This window comes from Poecilia reticulata, linkage group LG13 (assembly GCF_000633615.1).
Source record: "Poecilia reticulata strain Guanapo linkage group LG13, Guppy_female_1.0+MT, whole genome shotgun sequence".
NCBI classification, from domain to species: Eukaryota; Metazoa; Chordata; class Actinopteri; order Cyprinodontiformes; family Poeciliidae; genus Poecilia; species Poecilia reticulata.
Genome location: NC_024343.1, coordinates 4,560,324 through 4,584,054, shown reverse-complemented (window position 1 = coordinate 4,584,054; position 23,731 = coordinate 4,560,324). Strand labels below are relative to the sequence as shown.

Sequence of the window (23,731 nt, the reverse complement as noted above, 5' to 3'; positions counted from 1 at the left end):
CATTTTGACTCATAACAACTAACTCCAATGTATTATCCTAGGATTTATGTGAAAAACAACACAATTATTTTTCAGTAAGCTGAAGCTGATTTTCCTGTTTACATCCATTTCACCCCCTTTCTCATGTTTTTTAATTGAAGATTGTATACTCACTATTTTGTAACATGATTAAATGCTACAAATCTTTTAAGATTGAATCTTTTCTCAAAAAATTGAAAGAATATTAACATTGTTCTAGTATCTAATGTGTCTTTTTTGTTTGTTTTTTTTACAGAGCTTTTCTCTAGTTTGAGTAAAACAAGCAGATCATTTAAAATTGCTAGCATATTCAATTGATTCTTACAGGAGTGGCACAAAAATGTACATATAAAAACAAGTTAAGTGCCAAAACTACAACCTACAACTATTTTTTTAATCATATAATTGAATTGGAAATGAACAATCTAAACTCTCCTTGTAGTTTAAATAACTCCTTACCTTTGTTTAGATTACCTGCACACAGTTGTTGTGGTAGCACTACACCATCAGTAAGTAATAAGGTTTACTGATGGTGCAAATTTATTTTAAATTTTTTTGCAGCTCACAACTATTAATCTTTTTAATATATTGCATATTTACAACATTTTTAGTTTAGAACGGGCTCGTTAACATCATGACATAATGATTTATTTCTTGAATTGTGGCACTTTTGGATGTCCATACCGCAACTGTTTGTTTGCTGTGTGATTTCCCCCTGCTTTCATACACAGACCACACCGGAAGTGTGAGATAGATTCATCCATTATTGTGTGTTGAAGGTCAGAGAATCACCTCGCAGTCGCAGTGGGGGGTTTATTCCTCCAAACCGTAGCGCAGATGGTGAAACGGCTTCGTGTTGCGCAGCTTTAATTGCTGTTTGACCTCAACCCGTCCTGTTCATTCCGCCTGTCTGGAAGATGCTCACACCCTTTTGTCAAACAGTAGCCGCATCTCCACCGGTGACACCTGCTGGATAATGCCTGTCATTGCAGCCCAGGCCGGTCTAACACGCCCATCCGCGACTTGTTTCTTCAGTCCGTTTAGAAAGGAGACCCGGCAGTCGACGTTAATCATCCAGACCTACATTAAGCCGCTGGATGATGCTGTAGTGTAGACGGATACGGCGGTGATATAATACAATGGCTGCTCCTCATCATTGCTCGTCTTTGTCAGATCCTCCCCATCCCTACGCTGAGAGTCCGCCCCCTCTCCTCCGCTCCCTTCGAGCGCATCCAGCAGTATCAGCAGACCTGCGGAGGTGAAGTTAAAACTTTTATGCATTTATCATTTTTATGTTTTTTTTTTTTTAAACCCCCCCTTCTGAATACGAGGTTCTGGGTCGCAAAGTTGTCCTTAAAGGTAGGTGAAAACTATCCATCTGTTTTCCAATAGTCGCGATCGTAAACAGAGAGGTTTCATCCTACTGTGTTTCAGTAAATTCTTGACTCTTTGTCTTAAATTACTAAAGTTTTTCAAAAAAATATCCTAAGGATTTAGACGAAGAAACGAGGCAGGAAACAACAAAAAAAGTTGTCTTACCTGTTGCGTCAACTACCTACTCCTTAAGCAAACTGCCCCAGCTCCAGTTTAACCTCTGGCTTGTCCAGAACAAGAGGAAGACTCTGAATATTTATTTGAACAGGAAGCAGTTTACACATCCAGAAAATACAATGGGGAAAATAATCGATTAGCTAAACTGATTTCCAAAGTTGGGGTGGGTTCCCCACTTGGCTGGTTCTGTTGTCATGGTTCTGGTTCAACTTGCCATTGTGATCTCAAGTTGTGCCCGTAAACATAAGTTTGTTGTAGTTCAGCATTGTCCCAAACTATGGATGAATGATTTAAAAAAAAAAAAAATCTCAAGGACATTTTTAATTGAATTATATAATTATTCTGATTTCTTTTGTTGTTGTTCTGACCCCAGTATAGAGACAGTTGTCTCTTATTAAACATGAGTTGACCCTTCATCAAAACACAAAGGGACCTCGTGCTGGTATGGTATTTACTGACTGTCATAAAGCCACATTCCTCAGAGCAAAAGTGGATTAGAGAAAATTGTTTTGAATCATAGATTATCCATGTGGGTACGTTTTGTCCAGACCAAGCATTACAATTAATGCGTGGTTGGTGCAAAACATCTCGCATTATGCAACAATGTTTCACACCCAAAAAGTTGAGTATGAAGTGACTAGGTATGGCATACGAGTACAATGACTAGATGCAACAAAAATAAACACCTTTTCTAAACTCTTGTGTTTTCTGTGTGTGCAAATCTAGTCGGTTTTTACTTGACCTTACAAAAATGGTTCAAAATTCTCTGGTTTCTCTTGTATAATGAGGATTTCTCAAAGCTTAATATTAGAGATGTGCCGATCAGGTTTTTTCCTGCCGATACCGATTCCGATCACCCATGAGGGCCGATCACCGATACCGATCACATAATTATTTATTTTTTTATCATAAGCACTACCGGTTACATTATGTGGAAGAAGGAACCATGAATTCACCTTAATTTAGACAAAAACTTGTTTTTAATAACTTTTTCCAAGAAGGAAACTAAACAAAACAGGCATTGTGCAAATTGTACTGCTATCGGTAATACTATCTTTAACAGACTGAAAACATATGAAGGCTCTGAAGAGGCTAAATGATGCAAAGAGCCAAAATAAAACCTCTCAACATTGCCAAAAAAAATTCAAGTATAAAACTTAACATTCAAAGRCAAATACAGGATCCATTACAATAAACAATCCAGAGTTACTGCATGAAAACTTCCTGTTAGCATGGCTGCTAGCTGATTACTGCTAGTTCTGAGTGGCTGTTTCTGACTGAGCGTAGTAATTAGGCAGAACAGAGGAGATCGATTATTTTTTTTAGAGATTATCTGTCTCATGTTAGGACAGCGAAAGTTTTAATACGTCTGTAAAATGTACTTTTTTAGGTTAGATGCTGCAGCTTTAAGCAGAGGTTCGGTGTGAGAGTCACTACCAGGTGGAACAGAAGCGGCGCTCCGTCTGTGAAATATTACTACCTGTMGCGCGTARCAGCGGTTCAACAGCGAGAACAGAACCAGCGTCTTACATCGCAGCTCGAAGACTTAAATAATTTTGCGGGTTATTTGTTTAGCTTTCTGACCATCATACTAATCCGGGTGAGTGTTTGTAGCTGTGCGCTGCTTTACCTGCTATCTGATCCTCCATATGTCTTTTTTTACTGCGGTGAGCCTCGATTTAGCCAAACTCCGTCAAGTATGACATTGTTTTTATGTTGTATTAGCTTCATTGTGTTGATGCATTTTGACGTGCTTCAATTTTCCGCCGCAACACGGAAACTTCCCCATTTACTCAGTGCGATATAGTTCCAGAGTGAAGGAAAGAGGAGACCAGCTGAACAGGCAGGCTGCGAAATGAGATGCAGGTGACGGGTTTTGTGATCAGCAACAAGAGACCGTGATCGGCGATCACCAATCATACACTTTTTCACGGAAATCGGCCGATTATGATCGGCGGCCGATCGATCGGCACACCTCTACTTAATATTGTAAGTCTTTGAATTCTTCTCATTTAATGGTGAGGAAGCGATACAGTTCAAGATGAAGACTATCAGGATGAACTACAGTCATTTAACAGCTAAAAACACCTTCAGTCTTAAAGGTTTTGCCAACAGATTCAACTCAAGGAAAAGGAGAACTGGCCTGAAGAAGAATGCTCCAAAACTTCTTTTCAAAAAGTTCATTTCATATTGTTCTTCCTTTAGAGGTGTTTTGTCCCTAACATTTAATGCTAGCTGATCAGCTTGATTATTGTGCCTGTTATAATTTAATACACCCAAACTAATACGAAGCCGAATTAGCAGCAGTTTTTTTCTTTTTAAAAAACCTTTGAGAAACATTTGTGTAAAAAATAATAAAAAAATGTAGTATATATATATATATATATATATATATATATATATATATATAGATGCGTTGACTAAAAACACATGAATAAATAAATGACAACTGGCCACTCCAATCGCTAATGGGGCCTTAATTTCAATTCCGTTTCGGGCCCCTTATAAACTTTGGCTTTCTAAATTAAATATAGATGCTGAATACCAACATCCATTAATCATAATCAGAAGCTCGTTGTTGGCGACAACTCCCCAAAAAAACCTTTAAAGGCTTAATTTTCAGTAGTCCTTCACACGGACTGTGCACCATGTGAGAAAGCAACCTTTCTGTCCTCTCTCACTTTTTGTTCAGTATATTGTTGCCGCGGTATCTCGCTGTGAACAAATACATCCTTCTCAGGAGGTAAACGGTGGTATTTGTTCAACAGAGCCAGCGCGCCTTGGGCGTTCTCACACCTGTCCGCCGAGGGAAAGCAGCAACAGGAGGAGGAGGGGAAACCATGATCGACCTGAGCCACCTGACGGAGGAGGAGCAGGAGGTGATTCTGACGGTCCTGAAGAGGGACGAGGAGCTGAAGCGGGCCGAGGAGGAGAGAATCAGGTGGAGGAAGATTCACACAGTCTGCTTTTCCCTGAAAGACTCCTTGCCGTTATTTTCTTACACAAACCTGAGTGTCCTAGCAGACTTGAAATGAAAGCTAATCCGAGTTTAAGTTAATGTCTTTTAATGCTATCCCACCAACACCAAACCTCATGAAGGAGAGAGTCTTTGCTTGGTGCGTAACACAATAACAGCCTGTCTGGGGCCGGACGCTGAGGGACCTAAATGCGATCAGAGCAATTAGATTACAGCTAGGTTGCAGAAATGTTCCGTGACAGCCTTCAAAACGAGCGTTAATCTCAAATCGCCTTCTCCTGCAAACAGTTGAGGCTTTTGTCTCCCGACCATCAGGAGAATTTGAGGATCCGTCTCTGAAATTCCAATTCGGTTGTAAATGTACAATCAAATAAATACACCTGATTTGGAAATGTGTTTAATAAATTCTTTTTGCTGTAAAACAAAGAGCTCTTCGTTGGGCATTTTAATAGAGCTGACTTCATTACCTGAATGATGGCTGTGTCTCGTCCGGTCTGATGTGAAAAGGATTAAGCCAGCAGCCTGTAATAATGCGCTACCTCCGCCTCACATGACGGCCGTGGTTTCCCCCGGCCAGCAGAAAGATGAGCCGGAGCGGTGGAATTTGTTTTGATCCCTCTCTAACTTTATTTTAACTCGACTGAGATGTTTTCCAATTTGCTCTCGTGAGAGTGATCATGTGAAGCAGTTATGTAACGCTGTTGATGGAAATGGTAATGGAAGTGAAGTGATGGATTCATCCTGTTGCACAAAGAACCAAAGATCAGAGAACAAAACCAAGACAGAAAACTTTTTTTTTTTTTTTCCCTTACTAAAGACACCCTTGAATCTCCCACGGCAACCATTCACGGTGCCTAAACGCTTGCTCTCACAAAGCCCCGCCTTTTTCAGCTAAGCTCCTCCTTGGAGCCGCAGTTTTCAGCTGAACATCCCTCCATTGTGCCTGCCCCACTCTGCTCCTCCAGACTAGCGGCAGCAGCAATTAGGAAACACCCGGTGATCAAACAGTTCATCTGTGGAGCTCCTCATACGAACTATTACTCAGTCCAACACTCATTAGAGAGGCTGCTCACTGCATAACGAGAAGCACTGTTGTGATGACGTGTTGAGAGCAGAGCGTTGGAAAGAATAGGAGATAGAGACCCAATTTTAAGGTGTCAAATTACAAAATCTATTTTTTGAAGTTATCTTTGATAAATGCTGTCTTTTCATAAGAACTAAAGGCAGCATAGTGACTTGATTATGCTGTAAAATGCTGCTTTGTGCATGGAAAATTTATAATCCTTTAGGGAGAAAAAAAAGTTATTCTAACCCAACTTGACCATGTTTAAAAAAAAAAAGTAAATATCCTCTCTGTCAAATAATAAATTAACTGTGATTAATTACATATAGAACCTGTCTGACATGTACTGATCAAATAAAATTCAAGAAGATAAAAAAGTCCTTGATGTCAATCAGTTTGTGTCTTTCCTCCAGAGGAAAAGTCAAAAGGTTAGATGTCTAATGTCATATTAATCCCTTTAGATTTAAAAACTGAATTTTAGTCAAGTTTATGTGTATGAAGGCAGTCAGGGAAAAACTTTTGTCAATATGGTATCCAGCATGAACCTTAAATCATAGTGACTTTACATTGCAGTGATCAGCGTTGTCTTTGATAATTTGTCCCACCAGAACTTTCTGCTTAATTTCCTTATATTTCTCAATATATATTTGATAAGCACACCATGCTGCAATCTTTGAATACATTCCCATCTTTCCTGTAGCTAGCAAGAGTTTTCATGTAAGCTGTCTGCTGAAGGGCTAGGCTAAGTTAGCCTGGTTAGCTTGTTTACTCTCTGTTCTCATATGACTTGTTGATAATTTGACTTATAACATATTCAAATGCGATTCCAGTCGTCTTTCAGCATAAATGAATATTGTCCAACTCCTTTTTGTTTGCTGATGTTACCTCATATTTTTTAAATCTTTAAAAGTCACTTAAAGTTGTAATACAGAAAAAATAATAATCCTCTCGTCAATGTTGCAATTTAGATTTTTTCCTTTTCATGACAGAAAACTGGAGAAGGTTCTGGACAGGAGGTCTCAGTCAGACGTGGAGCTGAAGTACCTGTCGGGGGAATGGTTCTACGAGGCCAAGTCCCAAAGACACAGCGACAAAATCCACGGATCAGAAATCATCCTGGCGTCCATGAAGCAAGGGAAGCCGGCTAGTTTAGGTCTGCTGGATTTTTAAACCTGGAAAAGTTCCAACTGTGCGAAAAATAACTTTTACATTTTTACAGCCTTTGAAAAAAGGTTTAAATATTAAACCTTGAGGTCTTGGTGACAGAATATGAGAGCTTATATATTAAAACATACGCTCCTTTCCCCCGACAGACGGATCCGTTCGAGTGGAGAGAAGCAAAACGCCCAGCAGCCGTAGCTCGGACGCAGCGCCTCCTCCAAAACCTGCGAGGTGTCTCGAATCATCACAACCACCGGAGATGAAGTACACAATCAGTTTGGTTGTTTCTGCTTTTTTCCAACGAGCTCCTCTGATTTTGTGACAAATCTTAAATTCGGCTTGAGATTCAGACACTTCTCCCTCACATGTGAGAGACATTCCTTTGCTCGGCCCTTAAAGACGCCGGTGTCCTGCCAGCGTGCAGACAGTCTTATGACTCGGCTTATGTAAACATAGGTGGTGCTGCTGGAAACCGTCGGTTTTCTAACCCACTTGGAAGTGTGCACGGCAAAATTAACAGAACAGCTGGGCAACATTTAAACTTTTTATATGGACTACAATTCTCTAAAGTAAACTTGCTACACTGCTGAGACTTTTCAAAAGTAATAACAACAGAAAGGCATATTTTATAACTCTGGTCACAGCTTAGACTGTCAGCAAGAGAAAAAGTCAATATTTGATTTGGCTAAGCTTTTTAAACTTTTTTCAAAGGCTGTAAAAACGCCAAGTCCTTGTCAGGTATTTACATTATGACAGAGGCTACAGTCACTGTGTACTTTTTAAATTTATCACCTCATCACATGAGCTTTAAGTGCAGTCATATTAATTAGATTATACTAATTTTCTTCCATCCCCCATTTGCCCCATGTTCAGAGTTACAGTATTTCATATTATATTTAATTTGACTAAAGTAATGTGTTTTACACATGAGGTGAATTTCAAAGTTTTCTTCCTCCTATAATATCTTTATGTTGTCATGTCAGAACTACAAACTTCAATATGTTTTACATTACGTTTCATTTTGTGAGTCCTTTGGGAGGTATTGTAGTTATTTATGAGCCGGTAAACAAATCTAGTCGTGAAAACAGTGCAGGCATTTTATATTTGAGAGAACAACCGTCTACCTGATCACATTAATATTTGTAATCCCGATCAATGTAGTTTGATTTTAGGAATATATGTAAATAAAGATCCATAAGTTTAAACAGAAATGTTGATCAAATAAATGAAATTACAGCAAATTTAAGCTAGGTTACCTTTTGAGCATTTACCAAAAAAAAAAAGAAAAAAGGGCCCCTGTTACTGTAGTAGCTGCGTTAGTACGACCCAAGGATGCATATTAATGAGCAACTTTTACCCGTCAGCTGACCCACAGGTGCATTGAAACTCTTTTACAGGAAGAAAAAGTCAATCTCAGCTCATCTTTCAGTTTATAGATTCTTTTAGACCGGCATCATAAACATGACTTGCAGTTTGGGTTTAGATGCCAAAGCATAAATCCAAGTAATAGGAAGTTTCTCAGAGAATGGAAGTTATCACAGATCACAAACTGTGTGGGACACTTCAGGTACAAATTTGCAACACCTCCAACTTGATGTAAAAGTGTCACAAAGAGTTCCAAGAAATTATTTTTTTAAAATCCTGGAATCCTGAGTGATATAGAAACTCGTATGTCATGTGTTAATGTCAGCTTATTGCTGATGTTTTACTTTTCATCCTGCGAAAGTTTTTTTAAGAATATTTGCTATTTATATTTTCCCCTGCAGTGATGCTGAGAAGGAAAATCGATACTCATCAGTTCGTTCCCCCAAAATGGTAGGCATTGTTTTTAGAGCTAACAGGTTAGCTTCCTGTTGTACATTTGTAGTTTTTTCTGCGGCACAGCAGCTGCTGCAATCTAAGTCGTTGGTCCTTTTCATTCCCCTTCCAGCCGAGACTCAACCCCTTTAATCGAGCTTCCCTCATTGTTTTCGAACCTCCTGAAAACAACCATAACACGGCCCCCCGTCTGGACCAGGAGACGCAGGAGTCAGGTGGGAAGCTGAGATTTGGAGCAAACAGGTTTGTGATAAAAGTCAAAACCGTAACTGTCTTTTTTTTATAATTTTTTTTCCAACCAGAGGCAATCTCCCGGCTGAAGAATGCCCCGGCGGGGGAGTCCAGTCAGACCTCGGGGGGCTCCGTCACATCAGAAAGCTCCTCCACGGGTTTCAGGCCCGTACCGAAGAAGAGGACGTTCCTGCCTCGACACGGCAGCCAGCAGGTGTTAAATGCTGCGGCGAGGCCCGCAGCCATTGTTCCTGCCCCGCGACGGAGCCGCCAGCTGGGATCCAGCGGGAGCTCTAACCAGTCTGGCCTGAAGATTACAGATGAAACGCATCAGGAAAGCGTTTATGTCCCGGTGACAGGTTCTGCGCCGACGTCCAAAGCGGCAGATAAAAGTTCCCTGCAGCCACTCAGTGCTGTATCTCAGGTTTCCTCCAATTCAAGTCTGGAGACAGACAAGAATGCGGCATCAATAACAAGAGAGCGGTGAGTAAAAACCTTTACTTGATATGCTCGCCCAAAGCCGTCTGCGTTTCCAGCTGAAGCTCTGTCGTATTTCAGACCGGCTGCTCACTCTAGGACTGATGTGAGCGCTGACAGAGAAACAACACAGCAGAGGGTCGAAGCCCGAGACGATCAAAGAGAGCGCGCGACCTTGAACATTTTCAACCTGCCGAGTAATAAAGTTCAGGACAGAGACGCGAGCAGCAGCGTGGGAACAGCAGGGCGGCAGGAGATGAGTTTACCTCCAAACATACTGGGTGAGTTCTCTTTCAATTATGAGTTTATCTTTTGTTTGAGTATCTCTCTTATAACCATCACCTTCCTAAAATAATGACCCAAGTCAAGTTTTTGCTTTTTCTGATTTTGGCACAAAAAAACAACAACAAAAACCCCCCACTTTTACTAATTAGTTGCTATAAGTGAAATAATCTGCCATTGGACCTAGTACTTTATCAATATAAAGGAATCATTTGATTAAAGCAAGCTGCTGTATCTTGATGAAATGTTAGGTTGGTTTTATTTCAAGTGTATTAAGATGTAAACTAAACCAAAAATACTTGGTAAGGCTGTGTTTTTGCAGTACAGCATCGTTTATTAGGATGTTTGAAAAGCTTATAAAGTCATTTCTCAGATTTTTTGAACTCCAGCACATCAGTGAAAGCCATGACCCACCAAAAAAGCAGGAAACATATCTAAACCCTTCCAGGAATAGTTAGCCTACCAAAATTACTCCAAGAAAAAATGTAGTTCTTCTAAAACATGCTGCATTTTTCCCACTGAATGAACATAATCAAGCTAAGGTTGGATCATTTATTTTATGGCTTCATATCTTTACCTGGTCATTAATTAAGAGATAAATAATGGGGTCAAAAATGTCCTTTTTTCTTTCATTTTAGCACCATTTTGATTTAAGTCATGGACATCCATCGCTTCATGCTTTTCCTGCTGCACATTTTTAAAAAAAAACCTGTACGTCAGGAGGTGTCAGCAGGTTAAATGTTATGAAGATCTGGTATTAAAGGCAAATCAGCCTCCTGTTATCCTTGGATGACATTCATTATTCTGCTATCAATGGCATTTACGGGTTAACTATTACCCAATAAATTGATTTGTTATCGTCAGATAAGTCTGCATTCCAAATTTATCCTAGTTATCATTTCATTTTGAAGAAATTGATGCCATGTGCTCTGGATCAAACATGAAAAGGACTACTCAGATCTTATAGCCCTTAGAGATGATAGCAGCATTAGAGTCGGAAAGATGCAGAAAATGTTCTGGAGCAACATATGCTGCCTTCAGAGCATATTTTGCATGCATTTTTCAACAGGACAATGCAAACCCCCCACTGAGCACACATGGCAAAGACATGGCTGCAGAGGGAGAGGATAGCCCACTGGCAAGCCTCCAGCCCTGACATGATTCATATGAAAATGATGACCCAGTATCGTTACACTGCTTAAATGTTAGAAGGAAGAAGTTTTCTACAGATTTGGACATATTATGTAGTGGCGAAAGCTTTAAAGCTCCAATTTAAAAAATAAAAACAAGAAATAAATGCTTATTACTAATTTAAATGAACTCCATGAAAAAAAATGAATTAATAAAAATTGTACAGTTTATATATTACAGTGCTTTGCAAAAGGTACTCAAGCCCACTGGACTTTTTCAAATGACAGGCTAGGCAAGGAGAGCAATAATCAGAGAAAAAAAAAAAACAAAGAGTTCATAGAAACTTTGAAGGAGCTGCAGGAATTCAGAGGTGAGGTTGGAGAATCTGTTGAAAAGATTATTAGTTGTGCACTCCGCTGGAGTCGGGGTTGCTTTTCTTCAGCAGGGACAGGAAAATGTTTTTTTTGGAGTTGATGGAAAGATGGAGCAACACAACAACAGAGCAAAATTACAAGAAAGTCTGTTAGAGTTTGCAAAAGTCTTGAGACCAGAGCAGAAGTTCACCTTCCAGCAGGACAATAAACCCAAAGACACATCCAGGTAAACAATGTATTTGTTAGGGTTATATGTGAGAATGACCTAGTCAAAAGTTCAGACCTAAGTACATAAAAACAAAATCTCAAAGACACTAAAGATGATGGCAACATATTGTTCTTAACCAATTTGGACTGAGCTGGTATTAGTTTGCAAAGACGAATAGTCAAACATTTAATTCTGTAGACGTGTAAAACTGCTTACGTACTCCAAAATATTTACAAAGCTAGTCCTACAAACTATCACTTAATTTGTTAGCCTTCGACTTAATCAAAATGTGTTATTGTTTATTAACATAGAAACATTTATAGGGTGTAAACACGTTTGCAAGACAAAGTATTTTTCTTTCCAAATGGGCTGGTATATTACGCTTTTGACTCTGATCAATGTCATAAATTAAAGGAAACCACATACAAGCGAGATGTGTATTTATCTTCTTTCCTTCCTTCTCCACTTCCAGATCCCATCCCTCCTATGTCATATGATCTCCACTTCATTGACAAATCCAATCAGCAAGTTCAGAAGTCTAATCAGATGACCGCTTTCAAACTGTCCTCTCAGACAACGAGCCCCGCCGGCGAAGAGGACGACTCCATCGCGAAGGTGCTGGACTGGTTCAACCGCAGCACGGACAGCAGTGACTGGCTGAACTCAGAAGACACTCCAAAGGCCTGCAAGGGCTTTGAAAGGCACGCGTCTGTCAGCAAATCAAGGGAGGAAGAGTCATTCGACAGAGGGACCAGTGAAAGAAAGCTAGATAGATCTGAGACGAATAGGAGCCACTTACAAAAGATCAATAATGAGCTCAACAGAAAAGGAAGCAAGGAGACGCTCGACACTCAACATCTGCATTCACAGGACATTGAGGATGGTTGCGATGAAAGCCAGCCATTGAAAATTTCTCATTTGAAATCGTTCTGGGAGAAAAGCAATGCGGGCCCAAAGGTACTTATCAGCAAATCCGTGACGCCGGCTGACAAAGGAGTAAACTCAGCTCAGGGTTTTGCAGCCAAAGAACCTGATGTTCACTTTGTTCATGGAAAGTACGGCGCAAAGGGGCTCTATGATAAGTACACCCCAGATCAAAGTGTTGAAAGCGAGCAGCAGCCACTCAACAACCAAAAAATGCAAATGGTGAACTCTATTCAGTCAGAAGCAGCCGAAAAGTACAATAATGACTCTACCCATTTTAATTTAATATCCAATCTACAAACCGCCAACAGGAGAGTGTTGGATGGAGAAGGTTTACTTGCAAACAGACCAAACCCATCAGAGAGGACAATCATAGATCAAGAGTTTGAGAGCGATTCTGCGGTCACACCAAATCTACAACCAGACGGCATTTCAGGATCTAAAGAATTTTTCTTGCAAGACCTTCTTTCCAAGCACGCTCCTGCATCTCAGCTGGATCCAGACCTCTCAACCAAGGTCGGCTTAGAGTCTGAAAGTTTCAGTTTGTCCAGAAATGGCTCGTACACGGATGAGAATGAAGAGCAACTCACCACGAAAGCCAAAATTCACAAAGATTCGGTTGAAGATGTAAGAAGGAGAGACAGCGAGGATAAAAACTTGCACTCAGGCTCCTCTCCCAAAAGAAAAGACGATCCAGCCACCAAGGACAGGGCCGGCGGTTCATACTCAAACAAGCAACCATCGCAACACCAAGAAAGCACAGCAGAGAGAATAAAGCAGCTGAAGTCCTTCTGGGAGCAGGAGCTTAACAAACCAATGTTTTACAATGGCAAACCTAAAGGGCCTGGAGAGGGCAAAATGACCCGTGGTGTGAATCAAACAAAACTGACTAAGAGATTCACGAAGTCCGAGTTTGACTTGAGATCAATCGGAAACGATTCGGGAAGCGAGGAGGAAGGTGGTAATAAGAATTCCCAGAATTTTACGGTTCTACCGTTGAATCAGAGGTTAGACAAGATGAATCCGAGTCTTGGAACGAGTCGTGCCCAGTTTAACTTTCTGCGAGAGTTCTGGGACGAGGCTACTGCTGACTCTAAGGCATCTTTAACCTTTGACAAACCCAAAAGCCCCAAAAGGAAAGAGCCCCTCCGTTCCCAGCTTTCATCCCAGGATTTAAAGTCAGCCGATGTGGAGATTTATCATGTAAGCTCCGCCCTTGAGAAAACGAGAGGAGCTGCCATGAAGTCGTACCCTTCTCCCCAGAGCCGGTCAAAGTCTCCACATGATAAACAGGTTGGATCTGGATCAAAGCTACAGGGTGACAACAAAAGTAACTTGCCCAGTTACACACAAGCTGAGTCAGGGCAGCAAAAACAGTACAAAAGGAGCACAAAGGACTTCAGTCGAGAAGAGAAGTCCACAAAGCCACAAAGCGGCATAACCAAAGACATTCGATCTCCGAAAAGCAGAAAGGACAGCTTCTGCATCTCCAGCAGCCGTGGAAGTTCCCTGCGCCGCGCCACGAGCATGTTCGCTCTGAGCGTAGATGAGGAAAAAGACCCAACCCAACTGAGAGTGGACCTAAGTCCTCTCCGGTCTCAGAGCAGGAAACACAGGCAGCTCGAGCCAGAGTTTGTGATTCCACGAGCGCGGGCTTTCGTCCCCACAGACTACCGCCACTACCTGGGGATGACGGACAAGACCAGCATCCACACCACGCTCGCGCCCGCGTCGAGCGAAGACGCTGCAGAGGTCAAGTCCAGGTACGATCTTGATCTGAGTGGACCAGTGAGGGCGAGCACACCCCTGAGCTCAGAGGAGCGTCATGCCAGGAAGATGACCAAGATGAACCAGCGGCCCGTTTGGGCCAACTACAGCAGTTCAGACACAGGCCCAGAGTCGTCTGTCAGCAGTACATCAGAAACATGGTCCAACATCAGGAGCAGTTCAAATCGTAAGATCTAACTTTATGTTTTCTTAGTAACATTCACCCTAGACAGCATTACTCTTTCCGTCACCTTGATTGTTGGGGTGTTAAATATCAAGGTTAGGTTCAATATGTAGTAAATTTACTTATTTGCTAGAAAGGCTTTCTGGCTGCATGACAACATCAAAGATCTAGTGGCAGAAAACCTGCTACTGCTTAAAAAAGGCCAACTTTCAGGAATAAACATGACGCAATCAACACAACAATGATTAGATCTGCTGCTAAAATGCTTAGTGAAAACAGTCTATTTTCACTCTGTTTTCACTGAGTGAAAACTTTCAGGAGTGAATATGACACAATCAACACAACAATGATTAGATCTACTGCTGAAATGCTCAGTGAAAACAGTCTGTTTAGCAAAGCAGCCCCTAGGTAACTAAACTCTTAATTCTGATTTGAAAAAAAAAATAGATGTAACTTTCTTCTGCTATTTTAAAAATGCTGGTAAGGTCATTTAAATGTCTATTTTGGCAAAAAAATAAAATAAAAAAATTACTATACTACACTTAAAATACACCAAAACCATGACATTTAAAGATAAAAATAGCAAAATAAATAAAAATACGTATTTTTAAAACCGTCACATCCTAACAGAAAAAAAGTTGCTAAAAGACGATGAGAGGAAGTGAAGGATAAACCTTAATCACTGTTAGATTGATCTAAATTACATTAGTTTTGTATTTTGTTTGGCTTCGAGCTAAACATGAACAAGCTCCAAAGCAAAATATTGTTTTATATGTGCATTTAAATATTCCTAGAAAAAAAACAACAACTTATGAAGCCTTGAAAGAACTGAATGATAATTAGAAGAAAAATTCATATTAGATAGCTATCAATTAACATAATTAAATAAAACTGAATAACCTATAAAAACAAAAACGAAAGCCAAATTTAACAAGAAGAAACTTTCTATTTTTTACATACTGCAAATATTAAACATCAGAATTTTCACACGTGGATTTTAATTAGTGAATATGTGAACTATTGACAAGTTCAGCTAAAAAAAACAATCTTCCATTAAAAAAAACGACTATATGGTACAGCTTTTGTTTATAAGTTAAAACTTTTCATGGGAACACAACTAGATCCAGGCTGAACTTTGATAATGCAGCATTGTGCTGGGACATTATTAAGGAATGATCACTTTTCACGTTATTTCAATAATCTGCATTTTGTTATTACGTTTATGCATTTTTCTAAAGTCTGCCTTATTGGTCTAATGTGAGCAACAAGCTGCCAAAATCAAATCTCCTTTGTGAAAATGTAACGTCTTGCCCTACTTGTATTGTTTTCTTCTGCTATGCAGGAGGAATCAATGAAGACGATCAAAATCCGGTGAGAAAGGCGCTGCGGCGAGCGGAGACGCGACCGAAAAATCTGGCTAAAAGCATGGAGGACATCACCGCATCCGCAGCACCACGTCAGCACGCCCTCTACAACTTGGTTATGCTTTACATCTGTACCGACAATTGAGATTAATTTGTTTTTCACTGTTTTCGAAGGGCAAGAAAGAAGGGCTGACCCAGCTGCTGACCTCAGGCGCAGCAGTGAAGGTAGAAACGCACAAACATTTGAAATGTGAATCGCAAATTTACTAAAGATTCTCTGAAATACTGCTCCACAGTTTCAGCCATCTCCACTCCTTCCTCCTCTTCTTTTTCGGATCCGGACCACTTAAAGAAGATGAGCAAATCCGTTCCGTCGTTCTTACAGAATGAGGTAAAGCTTTCCCCGTCTGAAGAACGAACCCCGCACTGCGTTCAGCCGCACAAAGCTTTCCTGCCCTGCGGTCTGTCTGTGTTTCAGGAGCGCGCCGTTGACGTTGACTTCTGCGAAGGCAGTAACCCTCTAGAAACACTAACAGCGAGCAGCTCAGCGACTATCCTGAGCAGCTCCTCTGGCATGACGTCTGCGTCTTCTGTACGTTCACACACTGCTGCTTCTGCATGAGCATCCTCCCTGTGTAAACCTGTTGGTTCTGTCTAAAACATCACTTCCACTGTCTCGTAGATGTTTGAAGCGTGACGCTGTGTCCCTGTTGCAGGTCACCCACATTCAGTCCGTGTTTTATATTTTGCTAAAGTGTCTGTTGTTAAAGCCAGAGTACTAAAAGGGCTTAATGTGTTAATGTGACACATTAAGTATTTTGACCTAACAGCCTCTCTAACAGTTCAAATAACTAACTGCATTGCAAAAATACAAAATTTTACCGATTATTTCTGGTCCAGTTTCTAGTGCAAATAACTCAGTACACTTGAAATAAGACTAAACTAACTTACAAGTGATTTTTCAGCAAGATATAGGAGCTTGTTTTAAGTCAGTAATTCCTTTATATTGATGAAAAACTATTAGTTGCATTGGCAGATTATTTCACTTATAACATGAGAAAATGTCTTACTATAAATGAAATAATCTGTGAATGCAACTACTAGTTTTTCATCAACACCAAGGACATTTTTACTTAAAACAAGCTATTTCCTGTATCTTGCTGAAAAGTTCTTGTAAGTTAGTTTTGTCTTATCTCAAGCAGCCTAAGATATTTGCACTAGAAACTAGACTAAAATTACTTTGGAAGATTTAGTGTTTTTGCAGTGTATGCAACATGCAAAAGACTTGCAGTAGCAAGTTGTATGTACTGTATGTTTCTTCCACCTTTCTCCATCTAGAGACCAAAGATTTTGTTTGCAAAACATCTCCAGCTCCGTTAGATGAAATGTTTTCAGCTATTGCAAAAAAAAATTCTCCATCAGATTTAGGTGCAGGTCGTTCTAACACACAGTATGTTTTGAACTCTGTTGCAGCGGCTGTGTGTTTTGGTGTGTTGTCCCAATGCAACATCCACCCCAGTATCTAACAGGTTTTTTTCTAGCATTTCCCTGCATGTTGCTATATCCTTATTTCTATAAACCTGGACTAAATTTACTGTTTCTGCTAAAGTAAAGTGGAGACAGTAGATTGTATAGACCAGTGTTTTTCAACCACTGGTCTAAATTGCGGTACCGCAATTTCACTGCGGTACCGTATTTTCCGGACTAAAAGCTGCTACTTTTTTCCTTAACTTTGAACCATGCGTATTGTAGCCCGCTGTGGCTTTTCTGTGGATTTTTCTTCAACCACCAGGGGGCTCTCTAGCAGGAAGTGAATCATTAGAAGTCAAAATTGTAAATCAGAGAAGAACGGCTAATTTTCATTTAGAATAAGCACATGCTAGCAGCAGGCACGACGGAGAAATGTTTCAAACTCATATCATGCAGCTTTTAAGTTGAGGGCTGTCGATCTGGCACTACAGGAGGGAAATAGAGCCGCTGCATTTAAGTTCGGTGTGAACGAAACCATGGTTCGCTTTGGAGACGCTGCGTCCTTACAGCAGATTTATTAGGACGAGGCATTCTGCTGGGTCCTAATGGAAAACCGAGAGCAGCTTCCAGTTTTTATTTTATTCTATTTTTTAATTGAAGGTGCTAGTATGGTGCGCTCTATAGTCCGAAAAATACGGTAATTGGTTTTAAAAGATTTTTTTGAAAATGAATTGTCTACAAATAATGCCATCTTCGAGTGTCTGCTGTAGCAGTGACTAGCGGCGTAATCATGTAATGTTCTTACCACTAGATGGCAGTAGGTACAGARCATTTTACATTAAAACAAGAGAATTAGTGATGCATGAATGTTACAGGTAGCGATGAGAGCATCGTATCTAGCAAGACAGTGATGACAGTGATGGAAAAGACAGAGAAGCTCAGCAGTAGTTGGGTTGGAAAGGACATGAGTCCATTTCCCACAACATATCTGTGTGAAGTGAGCTTCTSWAGYCTGGYTACTATAAAAACTAAAAACAGAGAGASWSAGAGTTGTTGAGGAAGAGCTTTGTCTTTCTTTAATTTCTGTCAGAAAATCAGATCTGTTTTCATCCAAACATGCACAGGTTTCACACCAGGTGGGTAAAATATACAGATATTGACATTTTGTACATGCAACTCTTCATATTGTAACAGTGAATATGAAGTGAAATCTTTCCCAAATATTATTACTTCTTTCAGAATAAGAATTATTTTCTGTATTCCGGCTATAAGAATGCCTGTGGATTAGTTTGTAAAACAGTTTGAAGTTTTCTACAACTTCTTTAAATTTAACACCACAGTGTTGTGGCTGTTCAGGTGTATTTTTGAAGTGGACATGTTAAGTGCAATTTGAAATAAGAAATGTAAAATGTGATAATACATTTTTGTGTTTATTTGATTCCTATTCAAGAGACTTTGATAAGAATGACTATATATAGGCGGCTACTTAGTTGGTGGTGTGCCTCTGGATTTTTTCAATTAAAACAGTGTACCTTGACTCAAATGGTTGAAAAACACTGGTATAAACTGACAATTTTCGGTGTGTTTCCTTCTTGACTTGAGAAAAACATAACGTCTCATGACTTTTTTCAACAGTGGCCTTCTTCCATAAAGGACAGATTTGTGTTGTGGATGAGCAATAATTGTCCTACTGACAGATTTTGCCATTTTAGCTGTTGATCTGTGCAGCTCCTCTGGCGTTACCGTGGATCTCTTTGATAATTAGGAGGTTCTTTTTGCCCAGCCTGACAGATTAGTTTGTTTTTTTTTAGCTTTGAAGTTGTGCGATTTTCAGATGATGGATTGATCAGAGCTTCATCATTGGTCCTTCTGCTGTGTTCCTTTGTCTTTTATGACTGTTTGTTGGCTAATATTCTCTAACGGCGCTCTTAGGCCTTCCCAGAACAGCTGGATTTATAATGAAGCAAAATTACAAACAGATGGACATTATTTACTGATTAAGTGATTTGTTTTAGCACTTGGTTGCACATGATCTCCTGTGAGTTAGAAGAACAGAAGTGGAGGTCACACTTTTCAGGATTTGGTTTGCGAAAAAATAATGGTTGGAAAAAATTGTAGCTTTCCGTTTAGTTCACGGTTTTATTACATAAAATGTATTAAAGCTTGCAAAGTCCTTAATGTATTTTGCTCTAAAACATAAACAAGGTAATGAAGGTATGTTTTTAACAACAAACATGTGATGAGTAAAGAAATATTAGGGGTAATTTATTTTAATAGGGTAATTTGTGGTGAAGTGACACAAAAAATTGCTAAAATTCCTAAATGAATAAATGTTTTGTTTGAAAAGTCAATAAAGAATCATCTTCTCTTAATGCTGCAACAAGTAATTACGAGCTAAAAAAAAAAAAAAACATACTGTGAAGTGACTTCAAACTGACTTTATAAGCTACAGCAGATGCTAAAGCTAGCTTAGCCACCTATAGGCATGCTTCTTACGTGCCAGAAAATTTGTCGACTCAGCTTCATGTCAGATTCTTGTAAAGGTTTAGCCAACTTGATTTTTATTTTTTCTTTGTTCCCGTCTGCTCTCAGCTGAGTGGGAGTGTGATGACCATGTACAGCGGGGATTTTGTTGAGGTTCAAGGAACCATCCAGTTCTCCATCAACTACGTCCAAAGGCTGCGGGAGTTTCACATCTTCGTGGCAGAGTGCCGCGACCTGGCCGCAGTCGACCCAAAGAGGAACCGCTCCGACCCGTCAGTTCTAAACTATTCCTTCAAACCGAGTGTTATTGTGGACAGTGCTAATATATGCAGCATATTAGCCATTTAGCAGTAATGGTTAAACTAACCATTGCAAAGTGAAATCTTGATATTGCTTGCGGATAGTTGGTGACATTTATAAACGAAGTTAACCATCTTGTCATCATTTTCTTGACGCTTGTCAATAGAAAGCTCCTGCTAATTATCATTAATGTTATTATTTTTGCTTGATTTTAAAGGTACGTCAAAAGTTACCTGGTTCCTGACAAAGCCAATCTGGGAAAGAGGAAAACATCCGTAAAGAAAAAGACGCTGAATCCGACTTTCAACGAAATCCTCCGGGTACGAAGTGGTGGACCCAGCGAGGGTTTTATCTTCTTGTTTTTTCACTCGACCCACGGCAAACAAAAGCGTCTCTCCTGCCCCTACAGTATCGTGTTCGCATGGAGTACCTCAGGACACAGACGCTCATTCTCTCCGTCTGGCATCACGACACTTTCGGAAAGAACAGCTTCCTGGGCGAGGTGGACGTGGAGCTCTCCAAGTGGGACTTCGACCACACCCAGATGAATTACTTGGCGCTGAAAGCTAGGGTAAACACAAACACACAGCGGTACAAAAGCTGCGCCTACTTCTTTTCTCACCGAATAACAGAGGATTTACCTGTTACCGTTATTTGTCCGACCTGTGCACTCATTCCCACCGGGCTAGCCTGGCTGCTCATATCGCGCCTCGCCTCTTTTTCAGACTCTACCGTCGATTGCGCCGCTAAACGGGCGGGGAGAGATGAGGCTGGCAATCCGATACCTGCCGCAGATCACCCACAGCGAAGGTCTGCTCACAGTCATCCTCCTCTGCGTTGGGAATTATTTGGTTAGGGATGCAAGTCTTTAGCTTGAAAAAGTCAGTGAAAATCATAAAAATGAAGAAAGAAACGAGGACTTAAAGTAACTTACTTGTTTTTTTTAGCTAATTGCACCTCTTTTGCCTGCGTTAATAAACTTAGCACAGAAATAAGGGACATCATTTTCTGTCAGTGACGTTCTGTCAGTAGCTCAAAAACAATAAGGGAATGTTTTAAAGTTTGGATGAAACAAGAACAGTTTGTTTCTATGAGTTTTTTCCCTAAGTTATTCCGTAAAATCTTCATATAATATCTACAACAGGCTTTTAAAAGTGACTATGCTACCTATCTCTCTTTATTTTCCATATTTAAAGAAATAAAAAGGCTCATCGCATTCTACAAATTTTGTCCCTATTTTATTTCTGACAATAGAAAAACATTTTAGTTACACTTTGTTAGCTTTCAAAGTGAAACATTTGTTGTAGTATACATTTAGAAAAATTGTTATTCGAGTTATAAAATTTTTTTTATTTTGTAGCTCATTTTTTATTATGAATATCTTCAAAGTTTTGACTTATAGGGCTAAACATAAATTCACGCCACACTTTTCAGATTTACCAAAACAATGTAAAACCATTTCCTGTCAGCTCGATAAGCAACCGTTGCTTTTCTTTAAGGTTTACCCAAAGACGTTTCCAGCAGCGGAGAGATTCACATTTGGGTGAAGGAATGCAAGAACCTGCCTTTAATCAGAGCCACCATCGACCCGTACGTCAAATGGTAGGCAGCGGATAAATCGTCTCAAACCAGGTTAGGCTTTTCACGTCTGATGTGTGACATAAACGTTGTTCTCCCTTCGTTGTTCTTCCAGCTTTGTGCTGCCGGACACGAGCAGGAAGAGTCGTCAGAAGACGCGCGTCCTGCGGAGGACTGCGGAGCCGGTGTTCAACCACACCATGGTGTACGACGGCATCAGCGAGGCCGATCTGACCGAGGCCTGCGTGGAGCTCACTGTGTGGGACCGAGACCGACTCGCCAGCAACCTGCTGGGGGGGCTGAGGCTCGGCGCCGGAACAGGTAACCGTCGCCTGGTCGGTGAACGTGTCCAAAGGTTTTCTTTGGACATTGGCTGCTTTTTTTCTCCTTTCTCTGTTGTCCGTGTGGTCGCAACTTAAAAATTAGGTAAATTGGTAGGAAAAAGCTAAAAGAAAAAAAGTGTTTCAGGCTCTTACTGTCTTACTGTCTCCTCACTGCCAAAAAACACAAAGTCTTACCAAACACAAATATGTGAGTACACTTGAAACAAGACAAAACTAACTTACAAGTAATTTTCCAGAAAGACATAAGCTTGTTTTTGGTCAATTACAGGACACTTTCCCTTAAAAAAATTTTTTATTCCACTGGAAGATTATTTCACTTGTAGCTAATACTTTTTTTAATCAACATTAAGGAGTTATTGACTTAAAACAAGCTCTTGTATTTTGCTGAAAAGTTACTTGTGAGTTAGTTTCTTTCTTGTTTCAACATTACTAAGATATTTGCATTAGAAATGAGACAGGAATTTCAAAACATTAAAAAACCCCAGAAAGAACAGAAATATGATTTGTTACTTCATTCTGTCGTCTTTCTCTTCTGGCTTTTTTTGCTATCTGTTTCCGTCTCTTTGTTTCATTTAATTTTTTGTTAAATTATGACTTTAAATCTATCTCTAATCATTGTATGTGGTTTATGGTTAATTTGTGTCACAATTGTTTTTTCTCGTGTCACATTTTCGCAACAAATGTTTCATATGCTCTGTTTCTTGGCGATTATTATTATTTTGGTTGTATTTGTTGTTTTTCTGACACATTTGGATAGTTTTATATTTGAATTATATTTTGAGATCAATTAGGTAAGAGAAAGGAAACTCTAAACCGCATGTGTTAAACTCGAGGCCCGTGGGCCAAATCCGGCCCGCCATAGCTTTTTATGTGGCCCTTTAGATTCTAAACTAAACACCAAGTCTGCTTAAGTATTATGTTAATCAAATCAATGTAGTTTTTTTTCTGTTTACTGCCCAATTATATCAATCAGTCGATCCAGTTTCTTGCGAATTATTGTGGAAATTCACGCAAAATCAACAAATCCCCGCACTTTATTGCATGAATACATAATTGGGAGTTTATTGCAGATTTTTCTCAAAAATTGTCAAAAACGTTCCTAATTGTACTAAACAGCTGTCTCATACATTCAACCAGCCCTTTAAGAGCATTTATCATTTTGATTTGGTCCAAAATGAAAAATGACTTTGACTCTAAACCTGCTCCTGCTCTAAACAAAGAAATCCTGGTGTAAATGGTGTTTTAAACAAAGGAGGCTGGATATTTGAAGGGGTTAAAGTGCCTGAATCCAGACGTTACCAGAGAATAATCCAGTGTCGGCTGCATATTTCTGGACGTTTCTCTTCCTCTACGCAGGAAGAAGCTACGGCGCTCTGGTGGACTGGATGGACTCCGGCCCGTACGAGGTGTCGCTCTGGGATCGCATGATGGCTTCTCCCAGCGAATGGGTGGAGGATGTGCTGCCGCTGAGAATGTTAAGCTCTGCTAGAACAGCTCTAAAGTAAAATACATCCGACTGCTGCAGGAAGTATTTATTTCCATTGACCTGGTTAAATTATTGTGTTAAGCTGAAATAGTAACAGCAACTTTACCACCAAGTTTGAACAACTTGACTTTATGATGCAGAAAAAGCAAACGCTTTCTATAGTAAGAGTGTAAGACAAAATATTGCTGGCAAAATGAATGATGTGGACACTGATGTCTCTTTATCTTAAAGGTAAAAAGAGCTTTTTGTTGTATTTTATTGCAGAATTTTAAAGCTTTGGCTGTGAAATTCAGTTTTCACATTTTTATGCCAAGAATCCTGAAAGACATTGGGTCGGGAAATTAGTTATTTTTAACCCTTGCAGTTTCACTCCTGAACTTTGAGTATTATGTTACAGATATTCCACTTTGAGTCATGAAATTTAGGGAAGTTGCATTTATAGTCGTCTTGAATGCTGATGTTTCTGCAATCTACACCCCATAAAACCACAACCTGTTGTTTGACACCAATAAAATTCATAATTTCCTATCTTACATTTG

General features: G+C 39.9%; 1 protein-coding gene across 3 annotated transcripts; it reads left to right on the top strand.

Moving 5' to 3' along the window:
* Nucleotides 1-1,193: 1,193 nt before the first annotated feature.
* Nucleotides 1,194-23,725, top strand: sytl2b (synaptotagmin-like 2b). 3 transcript variants are annotated; one of them, XM_017308139.1, is made up of 20 exons: nt 1,194-1,276; nt 4,338-4,510; nt 6,599-6,762; nt 6,923-7,034; nt 8,537-8,585; nt 8,701-8,803; nt 8,891-9,302; nt 9,378-9,577; nt 11,764-14,169; nt 15,509-15,622; nt 15,705-15,755; nt 15,827-15,921; nt 16,009-16,122; nt 19,593-19,756; nt 20,002-20,104; nt 20,194-20,355; nt 20,510-20,594; nt 21,284-21,386; nt 21,478-21,683; nt 23,063-23,725. In XM_017308139.1, the coding sequence occupies exons 2-20, from the start codon at nt 4,410-4,412 to the stop codon at nt 23,209-23,211; spliced, it is 4,893 nt and encodes a 1,630-aa protein (XP_017163628.1). In that variant the 5' UTR covers nt 1,194-1,276; nt 4,338-4,409; the 3' UTR covers nt 23,212-23,725. The 3 variants fall into 3 exon arrangements, with proteins under 3 accessions (XP_017163628.1, XP_017163627.1, XP_008423245.2); XM_017308138.1 differs by having other exon boundaries at nt 1,261-1,377; XM_008425023.2 differs by lacking the exon at nt 16,009-16,122 and having other exon boundaries at nt 1,261-1,377.
* The last annotated feature ends 6 nt before the right edge of the window (nt 23,726-23,731 follow it).

Excerpts from the sequence above, each read along its gene's own strand:
- sytl2b (XM_017308138.1), top strand. The coding sequence starts at position 1,294 with ATGCATTTATCATTTTTATGTTTTTTTTTTTTTAAACCCCCCCTTCTG. Across the intron at positions 1,378-4,337 it reads TCGCAAAGTTGTCCTTAAAG|AGCCAGCGCGCCTTGGGCGT; the intron begins GTAGGTGAAAAC and ends TTTGTTCAACAG. Across the intron at positions 8,804-8,890 it reads CCAGGAGACGCAGGAGTCAG|AGGCAATCTCCCGGCTGAAG; the intron begins GTGGGAAGCTGA and ends TTTTCCAACCAG.